At 39.5% G+C, this 19,717-nt stretch overlaps 1 protein-coding gene across 1 annotated transcript in view; it reads right to left on the bottom strand.

Moving 5' to 3' along the window:
• LOC148354280 (zinc finger matrin-type protein 4) overlaps positions 1–19,717 on the bottom strand; it is a 149,783-nt gene that overhangs the window by 104,830 nt on the left and 25,236 nt on the right. The window contains exon 2 of the mRNA XM_088351338.1: positions 2,216–2,332. Coding sequence (XP_088207464.1) covers positions 2,216–2,332 — 117 coding nt within the window. The remainder of the gene's footprint in view (positions 1–2,215; positions 2,333–19,717) is intronic.

Here is a 19,717-nt window from a genome sequence, read left to right on the forward strand (position 1 = left end):
GGTGAGAATGAGTGGTTAAAACGTTTTGGAAGTATGAATGTTGTACATCGCTCCACAAAATATGATTTTGACCGTGCACTGAGAACATTTAAGGAATTACAGATCAACCATGACAGTAATAAGCAGCTTTGACGCACGTAGCTTCAGATAAATGTTAAACGAGTGCTAATTATGTGATGACATGGAAGCTAATTCCCCATTTGTGGCCTATCAGAATTTCATAAATCAGTTGTGGTTTCTGTTAATGAAAGAAGTCACCAAGACATTCGTCTTAGGAAGCACAAGGCTATCAACGTGTACACACTGTCCCTTTGAAATCAATCAATCAATCAACGAATCGTTAATCTCCTACCAGCCCTGATGCACTGCCAACTATTCTAACTGAAACAGTAGCTCAGGAGGTAAAGCGCTCATCTTGGGATCAAGAGGTCGCAGGTTCGATTTTTGGCTCCTCTGTGTTATATGTCAAAGTGTCCTTGGGCAAGACACTGAATCCCTATACCCCGATAAGCAGGAAGTTGATTTGCATGGCTGACGCTGCCATCGGTGTGTGAATGGGTAAGTGTGAAGCACATTGTAAAGCACTTTGGAAGGTCTCCAGTGACTTGAAAAGCGCTATGTACCGTAAATTCCGGACAATAGAGTGCACCTGATTATAAGCCGCACCCACCACGTTTCGGGAGAAAACCCGATTTTGTACATATACAAGCCGCACCTGTATATTAACCGCATGCGCCCACATTGAAAAAACGCGATGCAAACACGAGATTAACCTATACCCAATACAGTCCAAAAAACACAGCCGGCAAAATGAACGGAAAATGATAACCGGTACTTAAGATTTAATGCAGACCTGCAGAGTCCGGGTGCCCGTTGAAAGTAATCCAAGGAAAAAAGTGTATAATTCCAAAGGTAAGGGTGGGAAAAATCCACAATTGTCCGCTGCGTCCACAAAAACATCTCACCTTTACTCCACTTCCCGTCAGCCCGCGTTTGCCTTGCCCCTTCTTTCTCATTTGCTCGTACAAAACATATCAGAATAAGTTTCTAAAATAAATACATTACAAAAATATACTGTTGCAAATACATATTAAACATGGTTACACATATTTACAAAGAAAGACGGTACACCGAGAGAGTTTTCAAAGCTTTAATAATAATATTATAACTTTCATCCCAAACCGTGCCTGTGAAGGGTAGCAAAATGCTACTACCAACACGCTCGCAACACTGCAAACAGCTCTGTTAAAGAAACATACTGTACTTGTAGTGAGCACGATAAACCGTCTTCATCATCCTCCTTGTAACTGACGTCATCGAAGTCGTCTTCCTTCAGTGTGGGAAGGAGACTTTGTCATACAGACGATATCCCGCGCTCCCTTATTCAAAAACACGCTAGCATCACGCTCGCTAGGTAAGGTTTACGTGCAGTAGCTCTGTTTCCTTCTATATCGCTCGATTGCGTTAAGCTTGAAAGTTGCGTCGTGTGCCTTTCTTTGCAATTTGCATGATGAGGAAATGTCCACGCTAATTTAATTTGTGCACAAGCTATGAAGTTGCAGTCTAAATCTTACCTTTTGTACTCGAGCGCCGCTCTCGGCCGTTAGAAAAAATAAATTAATTGGGCGCATCACTGAATAAGCCGCAGGGTTGAAAGTTTGGGAAAAAAGTAGCGGCTTATAGTCCGGAATTTACTGTAAATACAAAAAGTTCCAGCACGCCTGAACTACAGCATGCAGACACACAATGTAGCTGCTGTTTGCTAGCAATTACTACTTGTCCTGATTAGTTTCCTTGTTAATCCCAATTGTGCCTTGTAATCAAGAAAGACCCCCATGCATGAACGCTGTGTGTGCGCGTGTGCACTTGAATACAGGACAGGGCTGATTATTTAATGGCTATTCATTAAATTACTCTTAGGGAGTAGCTGAGAGGTAGAGCACATTAAAACAGTTTGTGCGTACGTTTGCTTGTTTGTGTGCCATCCCCGACCGTTTCCATGCTGCATTAGGTCAATGGATAATGGATGAGCGCTGTTTTGTCCCTACAAATAAGCGCACTTCAAAGGCCACAGCAGAAGATCTTGCCTGCCAAAGCAACATTTTTGGGGGGTGTTCTGTGCGTGCCGTTTTTTCGTCTTCACTCGACTCGTAAACCGCAGAAAATAAATGAAGAAAAATGCGAGCGACGACAGAAAAAAGGAAGCTTGACTTACCTCATAGTGAGCCGTGCGCTGAGACTCGGAGATGAGTTGGGCATTGCAGATGTTGCAGTAACTTTCTGTGAACAAGCCTCCGTCCACTATGCCCGGGGACTTCATCTTCATCGGAGACTAAGTGAAAACATATAAATGACACAATTATTCCAGCAGTGAAGAATGTCAGCAAGAATTTCAGGTTTTAAATAGAGAGTGTTGATTTTGGTAAGGCAATTGTTGTTTTTAATCATCCAATCTATTTTTATAGACTGGACTTTCAGTACAGAAGCGAATGATCCAAGACAATTCTGGCTTATTGTTTAATTAACTGGGACTTTTACATTTTATATTTTCCCCCCACAGCAAAACACTATAGTTGTTTATATCACTACACAGATTAGTAGATCCAATAATCCTGTTTTAATATAAGAAACATGCCACAAAGATTTCATATGATTCCAGTTAATTATTTTGACTATCATTGCACGTTGTTGTTTTGACTGTCAGTATCGGTTTGCTAGTTTTTTATTCCAGAAACACGTGCAAAAACATGATAGAATATCTCCCAGGTTCATACAGGTTGGCAGCCCCAGCATTAAGATACATAGCTTATGTTTTTATTTATGACTAATGCAATAGCTTGTTGACAGTAGTTTAAAGTAGAACATATATCTTCATAGAGCGGTCGAGGGAATGCATTTTATTTCATTACACATGATATATGTATATTGTTTTTTTGTCTTTGTTTTTTTTTAACAAAAGGAAATAATACTTCTGTTTGTGTTGAGTGAATCTAAAAGTTAAAAAATTGTTCTCAGGGGCGGCAGTGGCTCAGGAGGTAGAGCGCTCGTCTTGGGATCAAGAGATCGCAGTGCGAATCCCAGCTCCTCCGTGTACATGTCGAAGTGTCCTTGGGTAATACACTGAACCCCTAATACCCCCAATAAGCAGGTTAGCGCCTTACATGGCTGCAAGGCCGCTATTGGGAAATGTGAAGCACACTGTAAAGCGCTTTGGGAAGTCTTGACTTGAAAAGCGCTATATAAATGCAGATCATTTCATTTAATTTCATGTTCTCCACACATTTATTTTTTTTGCTGAGGTTACATTATGCCACTTACATACTGTAGACCAAAGGATAGAAAATATATATTTTTTCCCTTTTTTTTGGTCATGTCTTCCAATTTACTACACGAACGCTTGGTGGTTAAGTCAAGTGTTAATCTAAAAATAGGCCACTTAATCTACGAAGACCCGAGAAACAGTCTGTCACCGTGGATTCTTAACAACCCCAAATTGTCTCGTTGCTTTTGCATCAGGTAACACTGAGGAAAAATGTTTTAATGATGTACTTGGAAAGCCTGTGTTAATATGTCTATTTTCTTCATTATACTTTACTCTGCAGAGCACTGCTCTCACAAGGTTAGGGAGAATAATGGGCCTTAAGGGACTAGTCTAGGAACAGTTCCTGCTAAAGTGGATTAGATCTTTGACCTGAGGGAGATCTTGATGCAGGGTGTTGCAGGGGGCAAGGATGCTTTGGAGGTCACCTTCATTGGGGTTGAAGAGATGATGCCATTATCTTTAAACTATTGACCATAGCAGTCTATATTTCATGTCCAGTGTCCAATTGATTCCATTGAGGAACAGCTCCAAACACTAAGAGGGACATAACACCTATAAGGTTCTCCTTTACTCAAACTGTAACATTTGCATCGGATTAGAAATCACCCACAATTGGGTCAAAGAATATTGGGTTGATATGGCCCAATTACTTGTGTTATTTTGCAGAAATTACCCCACTCAAATTCTGTAATATTTTAGTTTTTTGGGATAAGAGAATTCTGCATAACTTGTTCATAATACCATCCCCCAAAATAGTTCATTTAACACTAAACTGTATGAGTAACCTTGTTCAGAACAACCCAATTGGGTTGTTTTGTGTTAAATGTATCCAAGTATTGGGTTGGTCTCAAGTATGGGCCCCTTCAATTAAATGTTTTTTATCTTGGACAGGTCACACTGCCTTAAAAAATTCGGCTAAGATATTAGATTTTTCATCAATACAATATAAAATCAATTATTTCATGTTATCATTTTGATGAAATCAATGGGAATTGACTTATTTTAGATTGAATAATTTTTGCCACCCAGGTCAACACAGTCATTGATTCGTGCTTGGATTTGTTTTTTTGAAAATCCTATTCCGACTAAATCCCTTCTTGCCTAAAATTTTAGCCATTGTGGAATTAAAACGAAGGTTTCCTCCAGTTGTTTGTGAGCGTGACGGCCCGTCATGCTTTTATGGGTGAGAAATTAAAAATACTTTGTAGATTTTCTAATGTTTTCAGAGATTGTATGTGGTTATCAAAAAAATACTCATATACTAGTTATCCTATATGGACTAATGGTTGATCGATTACCAGGCGGGTAGATTATAAGCACTGATATTTGGTAATTTAAAACATATCGGCATATAATAAAGCCATCGTCATTGTCATCATACAGTATATTTACGGATTTACTAGTATTGCTATGCAATTTCTTGTTTGCTATTAAGGGGTGGACCATATGATGTGGAAAGATCATGTTATTTTGCTTCAAACCTTGTCAATAAAGTGCAGTGAGATGCAGAAACAAATTGAAAGAGCGTAAGTGCAGATGCCTTCACTCCCATATGTGTAAATTAGGCTTGAGTGTCTCTTATCTTTGTTGTTCTGGGTTGAACAAAGCCAAAACCAAGGCCTGCATTTCTCTTTAATAACTCTGATTTGACTCAAGTCTGTGCATCCATCCTTAGACAAACCCAAAAAGCCATAGCGTGGTGAAAACATCAAAATCCTCCCCTTCATAAATCCAGCTTGCGCGTCTGTTGTCTTTGATGCTCTGAATTGAGCCAAAAGACATGCTTGCCCTTTGTTAGAACCCGTGTCTGTGCATTGATTCTATGATAAACCTCAAAACATAGCATTGTAAGGACTTTAAAACCAGCCACCAGGCTGTACTTGCCCAAGACACACCATAGGAAATGGTGTCCCTACGACCCTAGTGGTTAAGGGATCCAACCAACCAACCAACCAACCAACCAACCAACGAACAAACCAATCAACCAACCAGATAGCCATCAAAGGACAGGCAGTTTGAGAAGGTCGTAATTTTATGCATGATTGCTTTGCCTACTGAATATCAACAATGAGAGTAAACTTGGTTTTAGAAATGCAGAAAAAGCCAATTTCTAAAACTACCAAATGATATCGTGCACTAATCATTCCAATTTTCCAGCTAAAAATAATACATTCCATTGAGATCAGACGTCTAACTAAAACGCCCGCCTCATTTAGCGCTAGAGTGACAACTGGAATGGATCTTATCTACTTAATATCTTCATTACTGGCGAATATCACGAGCGAGACGTGAGCGGAGGCCTAATTAATCGGAGAGATCTGTTGGTGGGATTTGCAGAAACGCATGACCAACCAAGCGTGAAGATGGGAAGACGGATAGTGATGGAATTAATGAAAGTGGGACGAGATTGGGAAGCTAAGCAAAGAGAAAGATCTTCATAGTGTGATATCGTCTTATTTGGAATTTAAAACTGGAAATTCCCAAAGGAAGATTTTATGTGGCAGAAAATCTCATTTTGTCGTGACATTATGTTCAACTTTGGATGCGGCGCAAGGCGAGAAGTGAGCGTGGTTGCCTGCTTGGCATAAGTGGGAGGTTCAGTCTGTACACGCAAAGAGTGAATCTGTGAGTTGATCTTTTTGATTATTTATCGGCGTCATTTGCATTCGGTCTGCGCTCCGATGCATTTAACGAGGGCAGCGTAAACTTGGTGAACCAGTTCACTTCGCTCTGACAATGGGGGGGATTTGAACTCAGCACGACTTTTGCTTTCTTTCTTCGGAGGAAAAGAAGCTCAGTTGGGTGTCAACCATCAATTGGAATTGGATCTGGGAAGGTTCAAAGAGTGAAAAACCCCAACAAAATGTGTAAGCCATCATCTCTGTACCGGTTAATTCCTATAGGCTAAATAATATACTGTTTTTCATCGCTATTTCTCGGTTCGCCTTTCAGTGTAACTCTGCAGTGGTATATTTTTAATAAGTTTCACGTAAAAATAGGTACTTTGTGAAATTACAGCTGCCTTTTGTTTCCCGAAGACGGCTGGGATGGGCTTCGGCACACCCGCGACCCAACTGTGGATAAGCACTGCAGATAATGGATGGTTGAAAATGAATGACCCCTTATAGCTGCTGTTTGCTAGCAATTCGATCAAAAAGCTAACAATCAACAAATAGACATTCCTGCATTTAACTTTTGACGTTAAATAAAGGATGATTTCTCTCATCTCAAAACACTAAAAACAGCATAGTGAGTAATCCCCTCGTTTATTGCGAGTTAAGTTCCTGTTACTGTAGCTACTATGCCGTCAAAAAGTAATAAGCGAGGAGCCTTTATCCAATCACAGTCCAGAACTCAATGTACAATGTAAATCTGTAGACTGCACTTTAGCAAAGAATTACTGTAACTTGCTTGCTTTCTCCAAAAGTGTCTTCTATTGTTGTGTCCGGTCTGTTTACAAGTCGTGCTCATACGTAGCTTGCCAGAAACATGGACTTACACTATATATGGATGGATAAAAATTTGGCATTTGTGTCATTGGGGGGTGGGGGTGGTTTTGGGGGTAAACGGAAATATCTCGGAGAAATCAGCTAATACACATTTGATAAATAGAGTGTAGATAGACAGCTGAATAGAAATAGAGAGATTGATATAGGTATAGATGAAGAGATATAGATATATATTTTGATAGAGATGGATAGAGGAATAGATAAAGATAAGGATAGAGAGATAGAAAGGGACAGAGTGATACATAGAGATAGCGACGGAGATAGATACATAGATAGAGATAGCTATGGATATAGACAGATAGATACATAGAGATAGCGACAGACAGAGAGAACGACAGACAGACAGACAGATAGATATATAAGGATAAAGATATACAGATAGAAATAGAGTGATAGATATAATTCAATTCATAAAAATACATAGGTATATAGAGATAGATAGAGATATAACGATAAATAAATATAACTAGAGCGATAAATAGAGGGATAGCTATAGAGATCAATAAAGATAGAGATGGAAAGATAAATAGATGGAGATATTACTTGCGAATACTGTATTACAGCTATTTACTGTACGTGTTTCTTCCTTAAAGATCAAGTACATTATAATATCATAATTATAATAAGAAAATAACGTTATTTTGTACACAAGACAAAAATACCTCCCTTAATTGAGTAAACAAATCCGGCCCCGAGCGGCGTACAGTATTTACGTTAGAACTTCAATCTGGGAATACACGGGTTTAATTAAGGACAAGAGATGGACATGATAAACCTCCGTTTAAAAAAAATAGCCTTAAACTCTAATTAGGCACAGCTCCGTGGATGAAAAAGGATGAAAAAAAAAGGATTAGCATGCTAGCCAGATAGAGGCGCCCAAAGAAAGTCAACCTTAAGCAGATTCTCTTTTTAAGACCACATCAAGTATTTAACATGAATATGAACTCTGAGATTCCTCACTGAAATCTTTACTGCTTCTGGCACATTATTCATTAAAAAGCTTTCAGCGCATTTGACTTTTATAGCTTTCGAATAACCGCTTAGGTATTTTTCCATCACCTGAGCCCGGAATAACCAACTTGATTTTTAACACCGTAATAGCTCTGTTCAAAATGAACAACTCTTGTTCGGGGAGTTATCTACATTTTTAACGGAGAAGGAGGCGGGATTTATATAAATAGTGTATAGTCGGCATTCTTTAAATCCTGGTTAAAGTCGTTTTGTGAACAATGAACCTGAAGCTGTGGGAAGAGTTTCCTTTCAGGGCCTTTTAATAGACTTTTGTGGGTTATTTTAATCAGAATCCTAAACTGATTTATCTGAAATAACCATAAACCTTACCCTATTCATTATCGGCCTAACAATAATTTACCTTATCTACACTTGATAATGTTTTTATTAAAATGATTTCTTAGCCATATTAAGTCAACCCGGTTTTGATTAACAGGGGACTTTAAACTAGATTTATTTTTAAATAGACCAGTAGGTATGATACTGGCCTAATAAGTTAGGAAAACCATTATTTCCTAGATTATAAGCAGGGTTGGGTAGGGTTACTTTAACTTGATTACTTTCAATTACTTTTGGATTACTCCAATACCAAATATGCTAATAAAAGACAAAAGAAACTAAATACGAATAAAATTACTAAATTTTGTGCAGGCTTGGGGAGTAACGGAATACATGAAACGGCAAAAATGATGTTGGCAAGCTGTTTGGATTTATTTTCATTTTGTTTCTGTCGCATTTTATGTTAGTTTTGTCGGAGATCAAAGAGATCAAAGCCAGGAGAGAAAGCTTACCACATGTTGTGAGTCATAATCTTATTCATTAATCAAGTTAAAGTAACCCTACCCAACCCTGATTATAAGGCACTATGGAGTTCAAGTCCCGCCATACAATACCTACTAAAGGAGGAAAAACATAAGTCGCATTGGTGTATGAGTTGGATTTTTGGGGAAACGTATTCATTTGATAAAATCCATTCAGGTGAAAAAAAACATTAAAAAAATATTAATTATTCTCTGTTCAAACAAAAATACATTTATATATTTAAATATATAAATCATATAAATAATATCAATAATATACATAAATAATAAAAAGCAATTTTAAAATGTTGGATTATTATTTAGTCTGACTTGGGTTCAAGAAATAAAGATACATTTGTATAAAAAAAGGAATACAGTACATGCTTATGGGTAAAACCATACAATTAAAATAAATAAAAAGTTGAATTACTCTTTGTTTTTGTTTGTTTTTCAAAAATAAAAAATAATATAAATTAATATAATTAAATACATAAATAGGTAAATACATGATTAGATAAAAATAAAAAATAAAAATGCAAAAATAATGTTGATATATTCTCTGGTCCAGGTATGTGTTTTTCCTCCCCAAAATAATTAAAATAAAATAAAGATACATTTGTATGATAAAAAAATAAATGGATGCTTTTTGGTAAATAAAAATTGTTGAATTATTCTAGGTTCTGACTGTTTTTGGGGTGTCTATGTTTTTATTTAAAAAATGTAAAATTGATATGATTAAATAGAAAAATGGTTAAAATTGAAATCAAAAATAATAAAAAAATAAAACATGCTGAATGGGTCCAACCCCTTTGTTTTTTGTTGCTGTTGTTTTCCCCACCAATTCATTTTTCGGTATAGTGAGATATTTATACTACAAAAGTATTTCCACAATCTTGAGCCTACTGATGTAGCACAATAATTGTTAATTCCCTAAAAAAACATAAACTTCTCACTAAACCTTCCATCAATTCCAAACAATAACCATACTTTCTTAAATGTAATTCTATCCTCAGTCAGTGATGTGTATTGTTGTTTTCTGATGAGTATTATTTTCATTTTTGCTCTGGCAGAGGGGCTCTGCAGAATGAACACAGTGGGTGATTGCGATAGTTTTTGTCTACTCCGTCACTCTTATGTGTGAGTTTGATTGAAACTATATTTACATATACATAATGCGCCGATAGACAAACTGTGTCCATCATAATTTCAGTCACTATTACTCGAGACACGCTGGTCGAAATAATGTCGTTATCTGTTGTGAAAATTGTACAGACTGCCGACTCAGACACTGTGTCGCAGGTAGAACACTTCTCTTTGTGTCTGTATTTTCTTTATCCTTCAATCTTATTGTTGAATTTGCAAGAGCCTGCAGTTACCAGTGATGCATTCAGGGACGTTTAAAAAATATTTTTGTATTTTGCAACTGGTTGTAAAGCAAATAAGCCCAGCACAAAAATGAGTTCCACATTCTTTGTTTCTAAAGCAACCGAGAACTTTGAAATAGATAGAACGACTGTGTCCCTTTTTTCGACAGTTCCCGGTCATACTAATTCACCATGTACCAAAATGAAATCTGATAACATGAAGTTTTGGATAAAATTAAAACATCCAAAGCTGTGTATTGATAAAATAATGTTCTCACCGGAATAACTATGTGGATTGGAAGGGCATTCTCAAGTACAGAACATTACGCAAATTTCTCACTTTGGCTTTCTATCAAGTTTAGCAATTTCAAACACCGTCACCCGATACTGAGAGTATTAGATATCTTACGCCACACCCATCGAGGCATGATCTGGTTGAGCGTCACTGGTCCATATAAAAAGAATTGGCTGGGCGATAGCCGTCCTCTTTTTTTCTCCTACCTGACTGACTTATTGCATGTTGGCTACATGGCGTGGCCATGCGGGCCTGCTCTGCGGCCTGGAGGTCAGTACGTGGGCCATACGTTGCGACCAACAGGAACACGAGACCAAATTGCTCCGCAACGCAAGTGAGGTGACGGCTATACATTTAACTCCATGTATGCTTGTTTGTGAGAATAAGCGTGTTTCTCTGTACAAGGGAATCTCCCCTAGTCGACTAGCAGGATAGCCGAAAATGTATTTTTGTGCTAGTGACCTCCAGACGACAGCGGTCAAAAACTCCCGTAATCTCGAGCGACGCCCCGCTTTTCGTTTTTATCATTGATTCCCTGTGTTAATAAATTGTGTGTCATATTTTAAACAGCCTGGTAAATGTATTCAATTTTCTCGGGATTAGTAATTGATATCAGAACACATGTCAAAGTGGAAACACATATGTATATAATAATAATAATAATAATAATTTCCTTGTATTGTCATTCTGTGTAACAATGTACACAGAACGAAATGTCGATTGCACCTGACCCGTTGTAGCGAGCCGATGCAGCCGCAGCCAACAGAGGGCGCCGCCGACCACTTTTTAAGTCTTAGGAATGACTCGGCCGGGGCGCGAACCACCGACCTTCCAGTCTCAAAGCGGGCGCCTTACCATCTAGGCTACTGAGCTGATATATATATATATATATATATATATATATATATATATATATATATATATATGTATATATATATATATATATATATATATATATATATATATATATATATATATATATATATATATATATATATATATATATATATATATATATATATATATACTGGACTGTCTCAGAAAATTAGAATATTGTGATAAAGTTCTTTATTTTCTGTAATGCAATTAAAAAAACAAAAATGTCATACATTCTGGATTCATTACACATCAACTGAACTATTTCAAGCCTTTTATTATTTGAATATTGCTGATTTTGGCTTACAGCTGAAAAAAACTCAAAAATCCTATCTCAAAATATTAGAATACTTCCTCAGACCAAGTAAAAAAAATAATTTTATAACAGCAAAACTAAATCAAACATTTGAAAATGTCCATTGATGCACTCAGTACTTGGTTGGGAATCCTTTTGCACGGATTACTGCATCAATCCGGCGTGGCATGGAGGCAATCAGCCTGTGGCATTGCTGAGGTGTTATTGATGCCCAGAATGCTTCGATAGCGGCCTTCAGCTCATTTGCATTTGTAGGTCTGGTGTCTTTCACCTTCTTCTTAACTATACCCCACAAATTCTCAATGGGGTTCAGGTCAGGGGAATTAGCAGGCCAATCAAGGACAGTGATGCCATGGTCAGTGCACCGGTTACTGGTGGTTTTGGCACTGTGGGCAGGTGCCAGATCACGCTGGAAAATGAAATACTCATCTCCATAGAGCTTTTCAGCAGATGGAAGCATGTAGTGCTCTAAAATCTTTTGGTACACAGTTGCATTTACTCTGGACTTGATGAAACACAGTGGACCAACACCAGCAGCTGACATGGCTCCCCAAACCATTGCTGACTGTGGGAACTTCACACTGGATTTCAAGCAACTTGGATTTTGCTCCTCTCCAGCCTTTCTCCAGACTCTGGCGCCTTGACTTCCAAATGAAATGCAAAACTTGCTTTCGTCTGAAAAGAGGACTTTGGACCACTCTGCAACTGTCCAATGCTTCTTCTCCATAGCCCAAGTCAGACGCTTCTTCCGTTGTCTTGAGTTCAGAAGTGGCTTGACCATGGGAATACGGCTATTGTAGCCCATTTCCCGGACACCTCTGTGAACTGTGGCTTTTGATACCTGGACTCCAGCTTCAGCCCACTGTCTTTGAAGCTCCCCCAAATTCTGGAAGCGGCTCTTCTTCACAATTTTGTTAAGGCTGCGGTCATCTCTCTTGGTTGTGCAGCGTTTCGGCCACATTTTTCCCTTCCGACAGACTTTTTGTGGATATGCTTTGAAACTGCACTCTGTGAACAGCCTGCTCTTTGAGAAATTTCTTTTTGTGTCTTACCCTCCTGATGGAGGGTATCAATGATGGTCCTCTGGACAGCAGTCAGATCAGCAGTCTTCCCCATACTTGTGATTTAGTTTACTGAACCAAGCTGAGTGTTTTTAAGGCTCAGGAAACCCCCGCAAGGTGTTTCGAGTTAATTAAATGATTCAGGTGATTAGTTGAATAGCCTACTTGTATACTTTTTCATGATATTCTAATATTTTGAGATAGGATTTTTGAGTTTTCTTAAGCTGTAAGCCAAATTCAGCAATATTAAAATAATAAAAGGCTTGAAATAGTTCAGTTGATGTGTAATGAATCCAGAATGTATGACATTTTTGTTTTTTTAATTGCATTACAGAAAATAAAGAACTTTATCACAATATTCTAATTTTCTGAGACAGTCCAGTATATATATATATTTTTTTTTATTTTATTTATTTATTTATTTTTTTTGGGAGTGTAGGTAATTCTCGCATCCTTTAGAGAAAAAAAATATTCATGGTGGAGCAAAATTAAAGCTAAAAAAAATCCTACATGGTGTTTAAAATTACTATATCACTGTATTGTTATATTGTGAAAACGTTTTACTAAATGTGAATATTGTCAAGATGTTTGGCACACCCTCTTCAGACTACAAGACTCCTACCTGACTCCTATTGTTTTTCGAGGTTTCACGGTTCATTTATCTTGAACAAAGTATAGTATTTTTATTTGTATTGTGTTTATTTGGTCTTTGAGTAGCATATTGTTTATTGGAGGAATCCAAAAAAACCCGAAAATAATCAAATTCCATGACTGCAATATAAAGATATTCGGATTACTGACAACAGGTAACTAGAAACAGTATCGGATTCCATTTTTATAGTAACCCTCCCAATCCTGCTCGTACGTTGCCAAAGCACTTGGCAGCGCCACTTTGAAGCTCGACATCACAAGTGCTTCTTTTCCACCCCTCGAAAATTTGTGCGCACCATGATGAACAATCCTCCTCCTCCTTCCTTCTGCTCACGAGCAATCAAAGGTTCCAGGCTGGTTTTAAATAAAAAAAAGAAAAGTCTTCAAAGGGATCCAAAAGCTAATTCATCGCATTTGCACCACTGCGAGTCCCTTTGTGCTAAATACGGCAAACTAATGCAAATGCCATCGAGCATAAACACAACTCTGCAAAATAGGAATACAATGTGTGAACTGAAATAGCGGATGGAGAAAACATTCAAAATATTCTGCATACTTCGACCAGAGGAAATACGGATTTGTGTTTATTATTTTGTTTGATAAAGACATTTTTTTAAATAAAAATGCAAATTTAGCACACATTCTTGGGATAATCGATACCACTTTTTTAGACCGATACCTGCACTCTTGAGTAGTCATCAATTGCAGATAACAATGGTGTCCAAAAATGAAGCAATATGTTTAAATCCCAACATATTGTTCAAATATGATTCTATTAAAACAAATTATAATAGTCCACTAATGTGTAGTTCCTAAAACGGGCTATTTCGGTATCAAACATTGTCCTGAATAAAGAACATAAGACTCTTGTTCTCACCAATACCAATACCTGATATCACTACTGGGGATATCCTTTACTGCTTGTTTTAGACCAATTTTTGTCCTCGAGAAGTTAGCGATTATGAATACTAAAAAACTAAAACTAAAAAATATTACATTTAAATCCCAACATTTTTTTTCAATAATATCGTATTTAGAAATATCATAATATTCCACGGGCAGCATGGCGGCGCAGTGGTTAGCGTGTGTGCAGCACAGTTCTGAGGTCATGAGATCGAACATCCTGTGTGGAGTTTGCATGTTCTCCCTGTGCTTGCGTAGGTTTCCTCCGGACACTCCGGTTTCCTCCCACATTCCAAAAACAAGCATGCTAGGTTAATTGGCCGGTCCAAATTGTCCCTAGGCGTGAATGAATGAGTGAGTTGTTTGTCTCTGTGTGCCCTGCTACTGGCTGGTAACCAGTTCAGGGTGTCCCCTGCACACTGCCTGATGGGCTCCAAAACCCCCGCGACCCTACTGAGGATAAGCGGTGCAGATAATGAATGGATGGATGGATAAATGGATAATATTTCACCAATGTGTAGTTCCTAAAATAGGCCATTCTGGTATTAAACATTATCACAAAAAAATAATACAAGACTGTTGTTGGTATCGATACCAATACCTGGTATCAATTTCTAGGGATAACACAAACCCCCTTTTTTAGAAAAATACATTGCTCCAGATACCGCAAAACATAAAATTTAAACACATTTAAATCCCAAAATATTTTTCAATAATATGGTATTAAAATATATAACAGTCGACTGACGTGTAGTTCCTAAAATGGGCCATTCTGGTATCAACCACCATCATGAAAAAATAATAATATGAGACTGTTGTTGGCACTGATGATAATACCTGGTATCACTACTCTCCAGTTTTTAATATAAACATTCATCTTCCATCAATTTTTCAACCTAATTTCCTCCTTAGGGTCATAGGGTTTATATTAACTCATAAAAGCATACATTATTAGAACATGTATTTTTTGCATAAACTACTAAAATAAATATTGCATTTTAAGATTTAATGCATCCAATTTATAACTATTTTATACATAAATTATATCAGTGATATTTGTAAGACTAATATTTTGGCCAGGTTTCCTGTGCACGTCAATAAGAATTTAATTAATTTGAATCATGCCCTTGATTTTTAAGAGTTTCCATGTTTTTTTTTTTTATAATTGTCAATACAGGAATAAATTGGAGTGAACCTAATCAAGATCTTTTTTTTTTTAATCAAATAAAGTTAAGTCAAAATCAAAATTGATTCCGTTAATTGAAGACAGAAAAGCTAAGATCTACTTTTTTGCTCTTAATTAGCATGAAGAGCCACAATATATATATATATATATATATATATATATATATATATATATATATGCATTTCTTAAATTAAACGCATGTACTAGTTGTCATGATTAGATGTGACTGAGCTGTGCCCCCTCATTTGGCGCCAACCACCCGGGGTTCTGTTCGGCTCCCTGTCACTATTTGAAACCTGTGCTGTCAATCGCCTGTTCTCGGTCCGTCTGTGAATCACCGTGCATACTAGGCTAACATTTTTTTGACCCTGACTCTTGCCTGTCCCATTTGGCTCCGGCTATGACCTGTTTGGATCGTGACCTCGTCTGATCTCCCGTCCCGGCTTATGACCCCTTTTGTTCCCGACTATGTCTTCGCTCCAGCTCTGGCTTACGACTCGTTTCCGACCCCGATCACATCTTGCTCTCCCAGTCCCAGCTACCATCCAGTTTTCCGCCCCTGACACCGCCATCGCTCAATACGGAAGTTCCACTTCCGTGTTCCGATCACAATCTGAGTACGAAAGAGACTTCCTTCCCGCGCCCAGCGAACACCGGATGGTGGGCGCAGCCCTTTCTCTCTCTTTCAATAAAACTTGAGGAAAACGTCACGCAAATGGGTCCTTTTTCCGTTCTGGTACTGACACTAATATGGTGTTACTATGTTACTATAATGTGATTACGAAGTTGTAATTACTATGAGTAGAGGTTAAGTAGGGTCAACCACTAAAACGTTTGCTTTGTGTAAGGGCACAAAGTGATCTATAAATCTATAGATCTGTCATCTATAAATAACAGGCTAATTTTAAATGGAATCTTCGAAAGAAATATATCATATATTTAAAGCACTGCTCATCTTAATGATTTTGCATGACATTCAAGATATTTTCCTAGAAAATCTCAATTTCACTTAGTTTGAGAAATGGTTGTTAGTAGCACCACACCCTGCTCTAGATACACTACTTTTTATGATTATTCACTATTATCGATTAATGATCCTTTACCTAGCCTACCTAGCCACTCCTTTGCACATCTGTTCTCCTCTGCACTATCGTACTCCAGTGTTATTGTTATTGTATAGTGACTTGTTTACCTGACCCATTTGGCACATCTGGTTAGCTGCTCCTCTTGCACTCTTTGCACTACTGTATAATACTATACATAGCTATAATTATTTAGTATATTATTATTAGTACTTCAATACTCCAACTCAATACAACATTTTATTTATATTTGTACATTGAAAGAAACTGTGCGGGTCAGATGTATCGACATTTCGTTCCGTATACACGTGTACAAGAATGACAATAAAGTATATTTGAATCTGAATCTCAATCTTTAAAAAAAAGAAAAAAAATCAAGGAACCTGATTGAAATTAATTGTAGTCTGCAAATGGAGATTTTTGTAATAAACCTTCACAGGGCCTCCTCTTTTCACTCCCCCTGGCGCTATCACGGCATGAATGCAGCCATTATTCAGGACAGCGCAGGACTTATCTACTCTTGAAAAGTATCATGCATTTTGCCACTGCGGTAACGGATTACAGTGCCTCAAGAACATAAGCACTCTTCCCAGCCATGCTTTACTTCTCAAATTATTCATGATATTTTAAACAGGGGTGTTTATTTGCATTTAAGGAGTGTATTCAAGGATTCAACATGTACTTTGCAGGGGTAGGACTTTTAACCAATTCCTGTTTTTTTCTTTTCTACCTCAGCGGTCTCAGACTCATATCAACTCAGGGGCCAAAAGGTATAAAAAGTGTGCTTTAGCTGTAGGGTTTGGTATCTTTAGGAGGCTCACAATTTAATTCAGGGGTTTGATTTTGAGATTATTGATGTCATGAACAGGAACAGGAGAAGAACCCAAATGCGTGACGTTTCTCATACAAGCTTTTATTTTACGGGAAATGGGGCAGTCATGCACATTAACCCAAACGCCAGTGATTCCGTGATCGTTGGGCGGAAGACGTAAGGCAGCAGTCTGGCGTGGAGAGACAGGAAGCTAGAGGCCGACGAGATTGATACCAATTGCAAGAGCAGATATCGGACAGATGGGGTTGATACCGGATAGGATGGGACACGCAGGATTGATATCAAAACTGGATATCGAAATTAAACACGACAAACTAGACGAGAACAAAACTGGAGATCGATATTAAACAGGACAAAATAGACGGGAACAAAACTGGAGATCGATATTAAACAGGATAAAATAGACGGGAACAATACCGGACAGGAAACACAGGCAGGTAACCGGACAGAGTCAAAACCCACGTCTTGCGGGGCAGAGGTTTGTTGACGGACTGACAAAGGTTGAGTGAGAGCACTAAACTTAAGTAGAAGGGAAGCCAATCTGTCAACGAGCCGCAGCTGGTGCCACACGGGCGGGGCCAATTGGGCCCCATGGCAACCGTGACAATTGAGTGCTTTTTTTCTCTCAATATATTTGCCTTCACTAAGATGTTATCTCTTGTAGTGTTTATCAACTGGACCTTGAAATAAATTACATGAATTTGTTTCTTCTACTGCTTGTGTAACTTGTGCATAGAGGGAGTAGCTTATTTCTAATTAATTTAGTTTGGATTCGAACTCGATGGTTACCGATTTAAGCAGCAGAAGGCTCTGGAGTTCTACCACAAGGATTGCCGTATTTTCTGCACTATAAGGCGCATTTTGGTCACTTTGAGTCTCAGTAGTTTGTCTCTTTCCTCGTGCTTTTCAGCACTTGTGTCACGGTCGCCTTGGTGACCAGTCTGCCCCGCCCCCTGGGCAACAGCTGAAAGCAGTTCCACTAATGGTGGATCTGTATTTAAGGCTGCATGGTGGGCTCTGCGGTTGCGGGTTCATTACTACTCATTATTCACAATCCCGTTCTGTTATGCCTTGTCCTGTTTTAGTCTGTTATGCCTTGTCCTGTTGAGTTCGTGCCGGAGGAACTCTGTATTGTTCTGTTTTGCCCCGGAGTATTGGGCGACTTTTATTTTATTAAATAAAACCTATGGATCGTCAACGCATTTGAGTTCTCCCTTCATGCCTCCTGCCTCCGTTCTGGTCCGGTCACCCCTTCAACTTCGCCATGCTTCGTGACAGAATGAACCAGCCAACAAATAGAACTCAGCGAACGATCCCAGCGCGACTTGGGAGAGCTGGAGAGCGCAGTTCGGCAGGCGCCTACTGAGTTGGCCTTCCCTGCCCGTTCGAACCACGGCCCCGCCCGTCGTGGCCCTTGCTGTGCCTCGAATGGGGTCCCGGGAAGAATTGACGCCTGCCTGTTCGACTCTCATGCCTGCCTGCCCGACTCCCGTGCCGATTGCCTGCTATTCCGTCTCCCCTGCGTGCCAGCCCGACTCCGACTCTGCTGCCCGTCGGGCCGACTCTGACTCCGCTGCCCGTCGGGCCAACTCCGACTCCGCTGGCCGACTCCGACTCCCAAGCCTGCCTGTTCGACTCCCAAGCCTGCCTGTTCGACTCCCAAGCCTGCCTGTTCGACTCCCAAGCCTGCCTGTTCGACTCCCAAGCCTGCCTGTTCGACTCCCAAGCCTGCCTGTTCGACTCCCAAGCCTGCCTGTTCGACTCCCAAGCCTGCCTGTTCGACTCCCATGCCTGCCTGTTCGACTCCCATGCCTGCCTGTTCGACTCCCATGCCTGCCTTGAGTCTCCCTGTACTGATTTTGTTCAGTCTTTCCTGTCCTGTCTTGACTGTTCTGAATCTGTTCCCCCCTGAGTCTGACTCTTCTGAATCTGATCCCCCCTGAGTCTGACTCTTCTGAATCTGATCCCCCCTGAGTCTGACTCTTCTGAACCTGATCCCCCCTGAGTCTGACTCTTCTGAACCTGATCCCCCCTGAGTCTGACTCTTCTGAACCTGAACCCCCTGATTCTGACTCTTCTGAACCTGAACCCCCAGAGTGCGACTCTTCTGCATCGGCCTGACCTGAGTGCGACTCTTCTGTAGAGGCCTGTCCTGTTTACCTGTTCTGATTCTGCCCTGATTTTGCCTGTCTGTTATCCCCTGTCCAGCTTGCCCGCCGGACCCCCCCTGCCGAGCGCCGATTCCGATCCGCCCGACGCAGATGGCGCCTGCCTCTCCCCGTTCCTGCGTGTTCGGAGGAGGGAGCGGGGTTGCCCCAATCGTGAGCGTCGAACCATTCCGGGGCGTGAGGTTGTAATTTTTTCTTTTTTGGGACCTCGGGAGCTGTCCCTTAAGAGGGGGGCTCTGTCACGGTCGCCTTGGTGACCAGTCTGCCCCGCCCCCTGGGCAACAGCTGAAAGCAGTTCCCTTAATGGTGGATCTGTATTTAAGGCTGCATGGTGGGCTCTG

This window comes from Urocampus carinirostris, chromosome 13 (genome assembly GCF_059441175.1).
Source record: "Urocampus carinirostris isolate Australia breed hairy pipefish chromosome 13, RoL_Ucar_1.0, whole genome shotgun sequence".
Taxonomy (NCBI): domain Eukaryota; kingdom Metazoa; phylum Chordata; class Actinopteri; order Syngnathiformes; family Syngnathidae; genus Urocampus; species Urocampus carinirostris.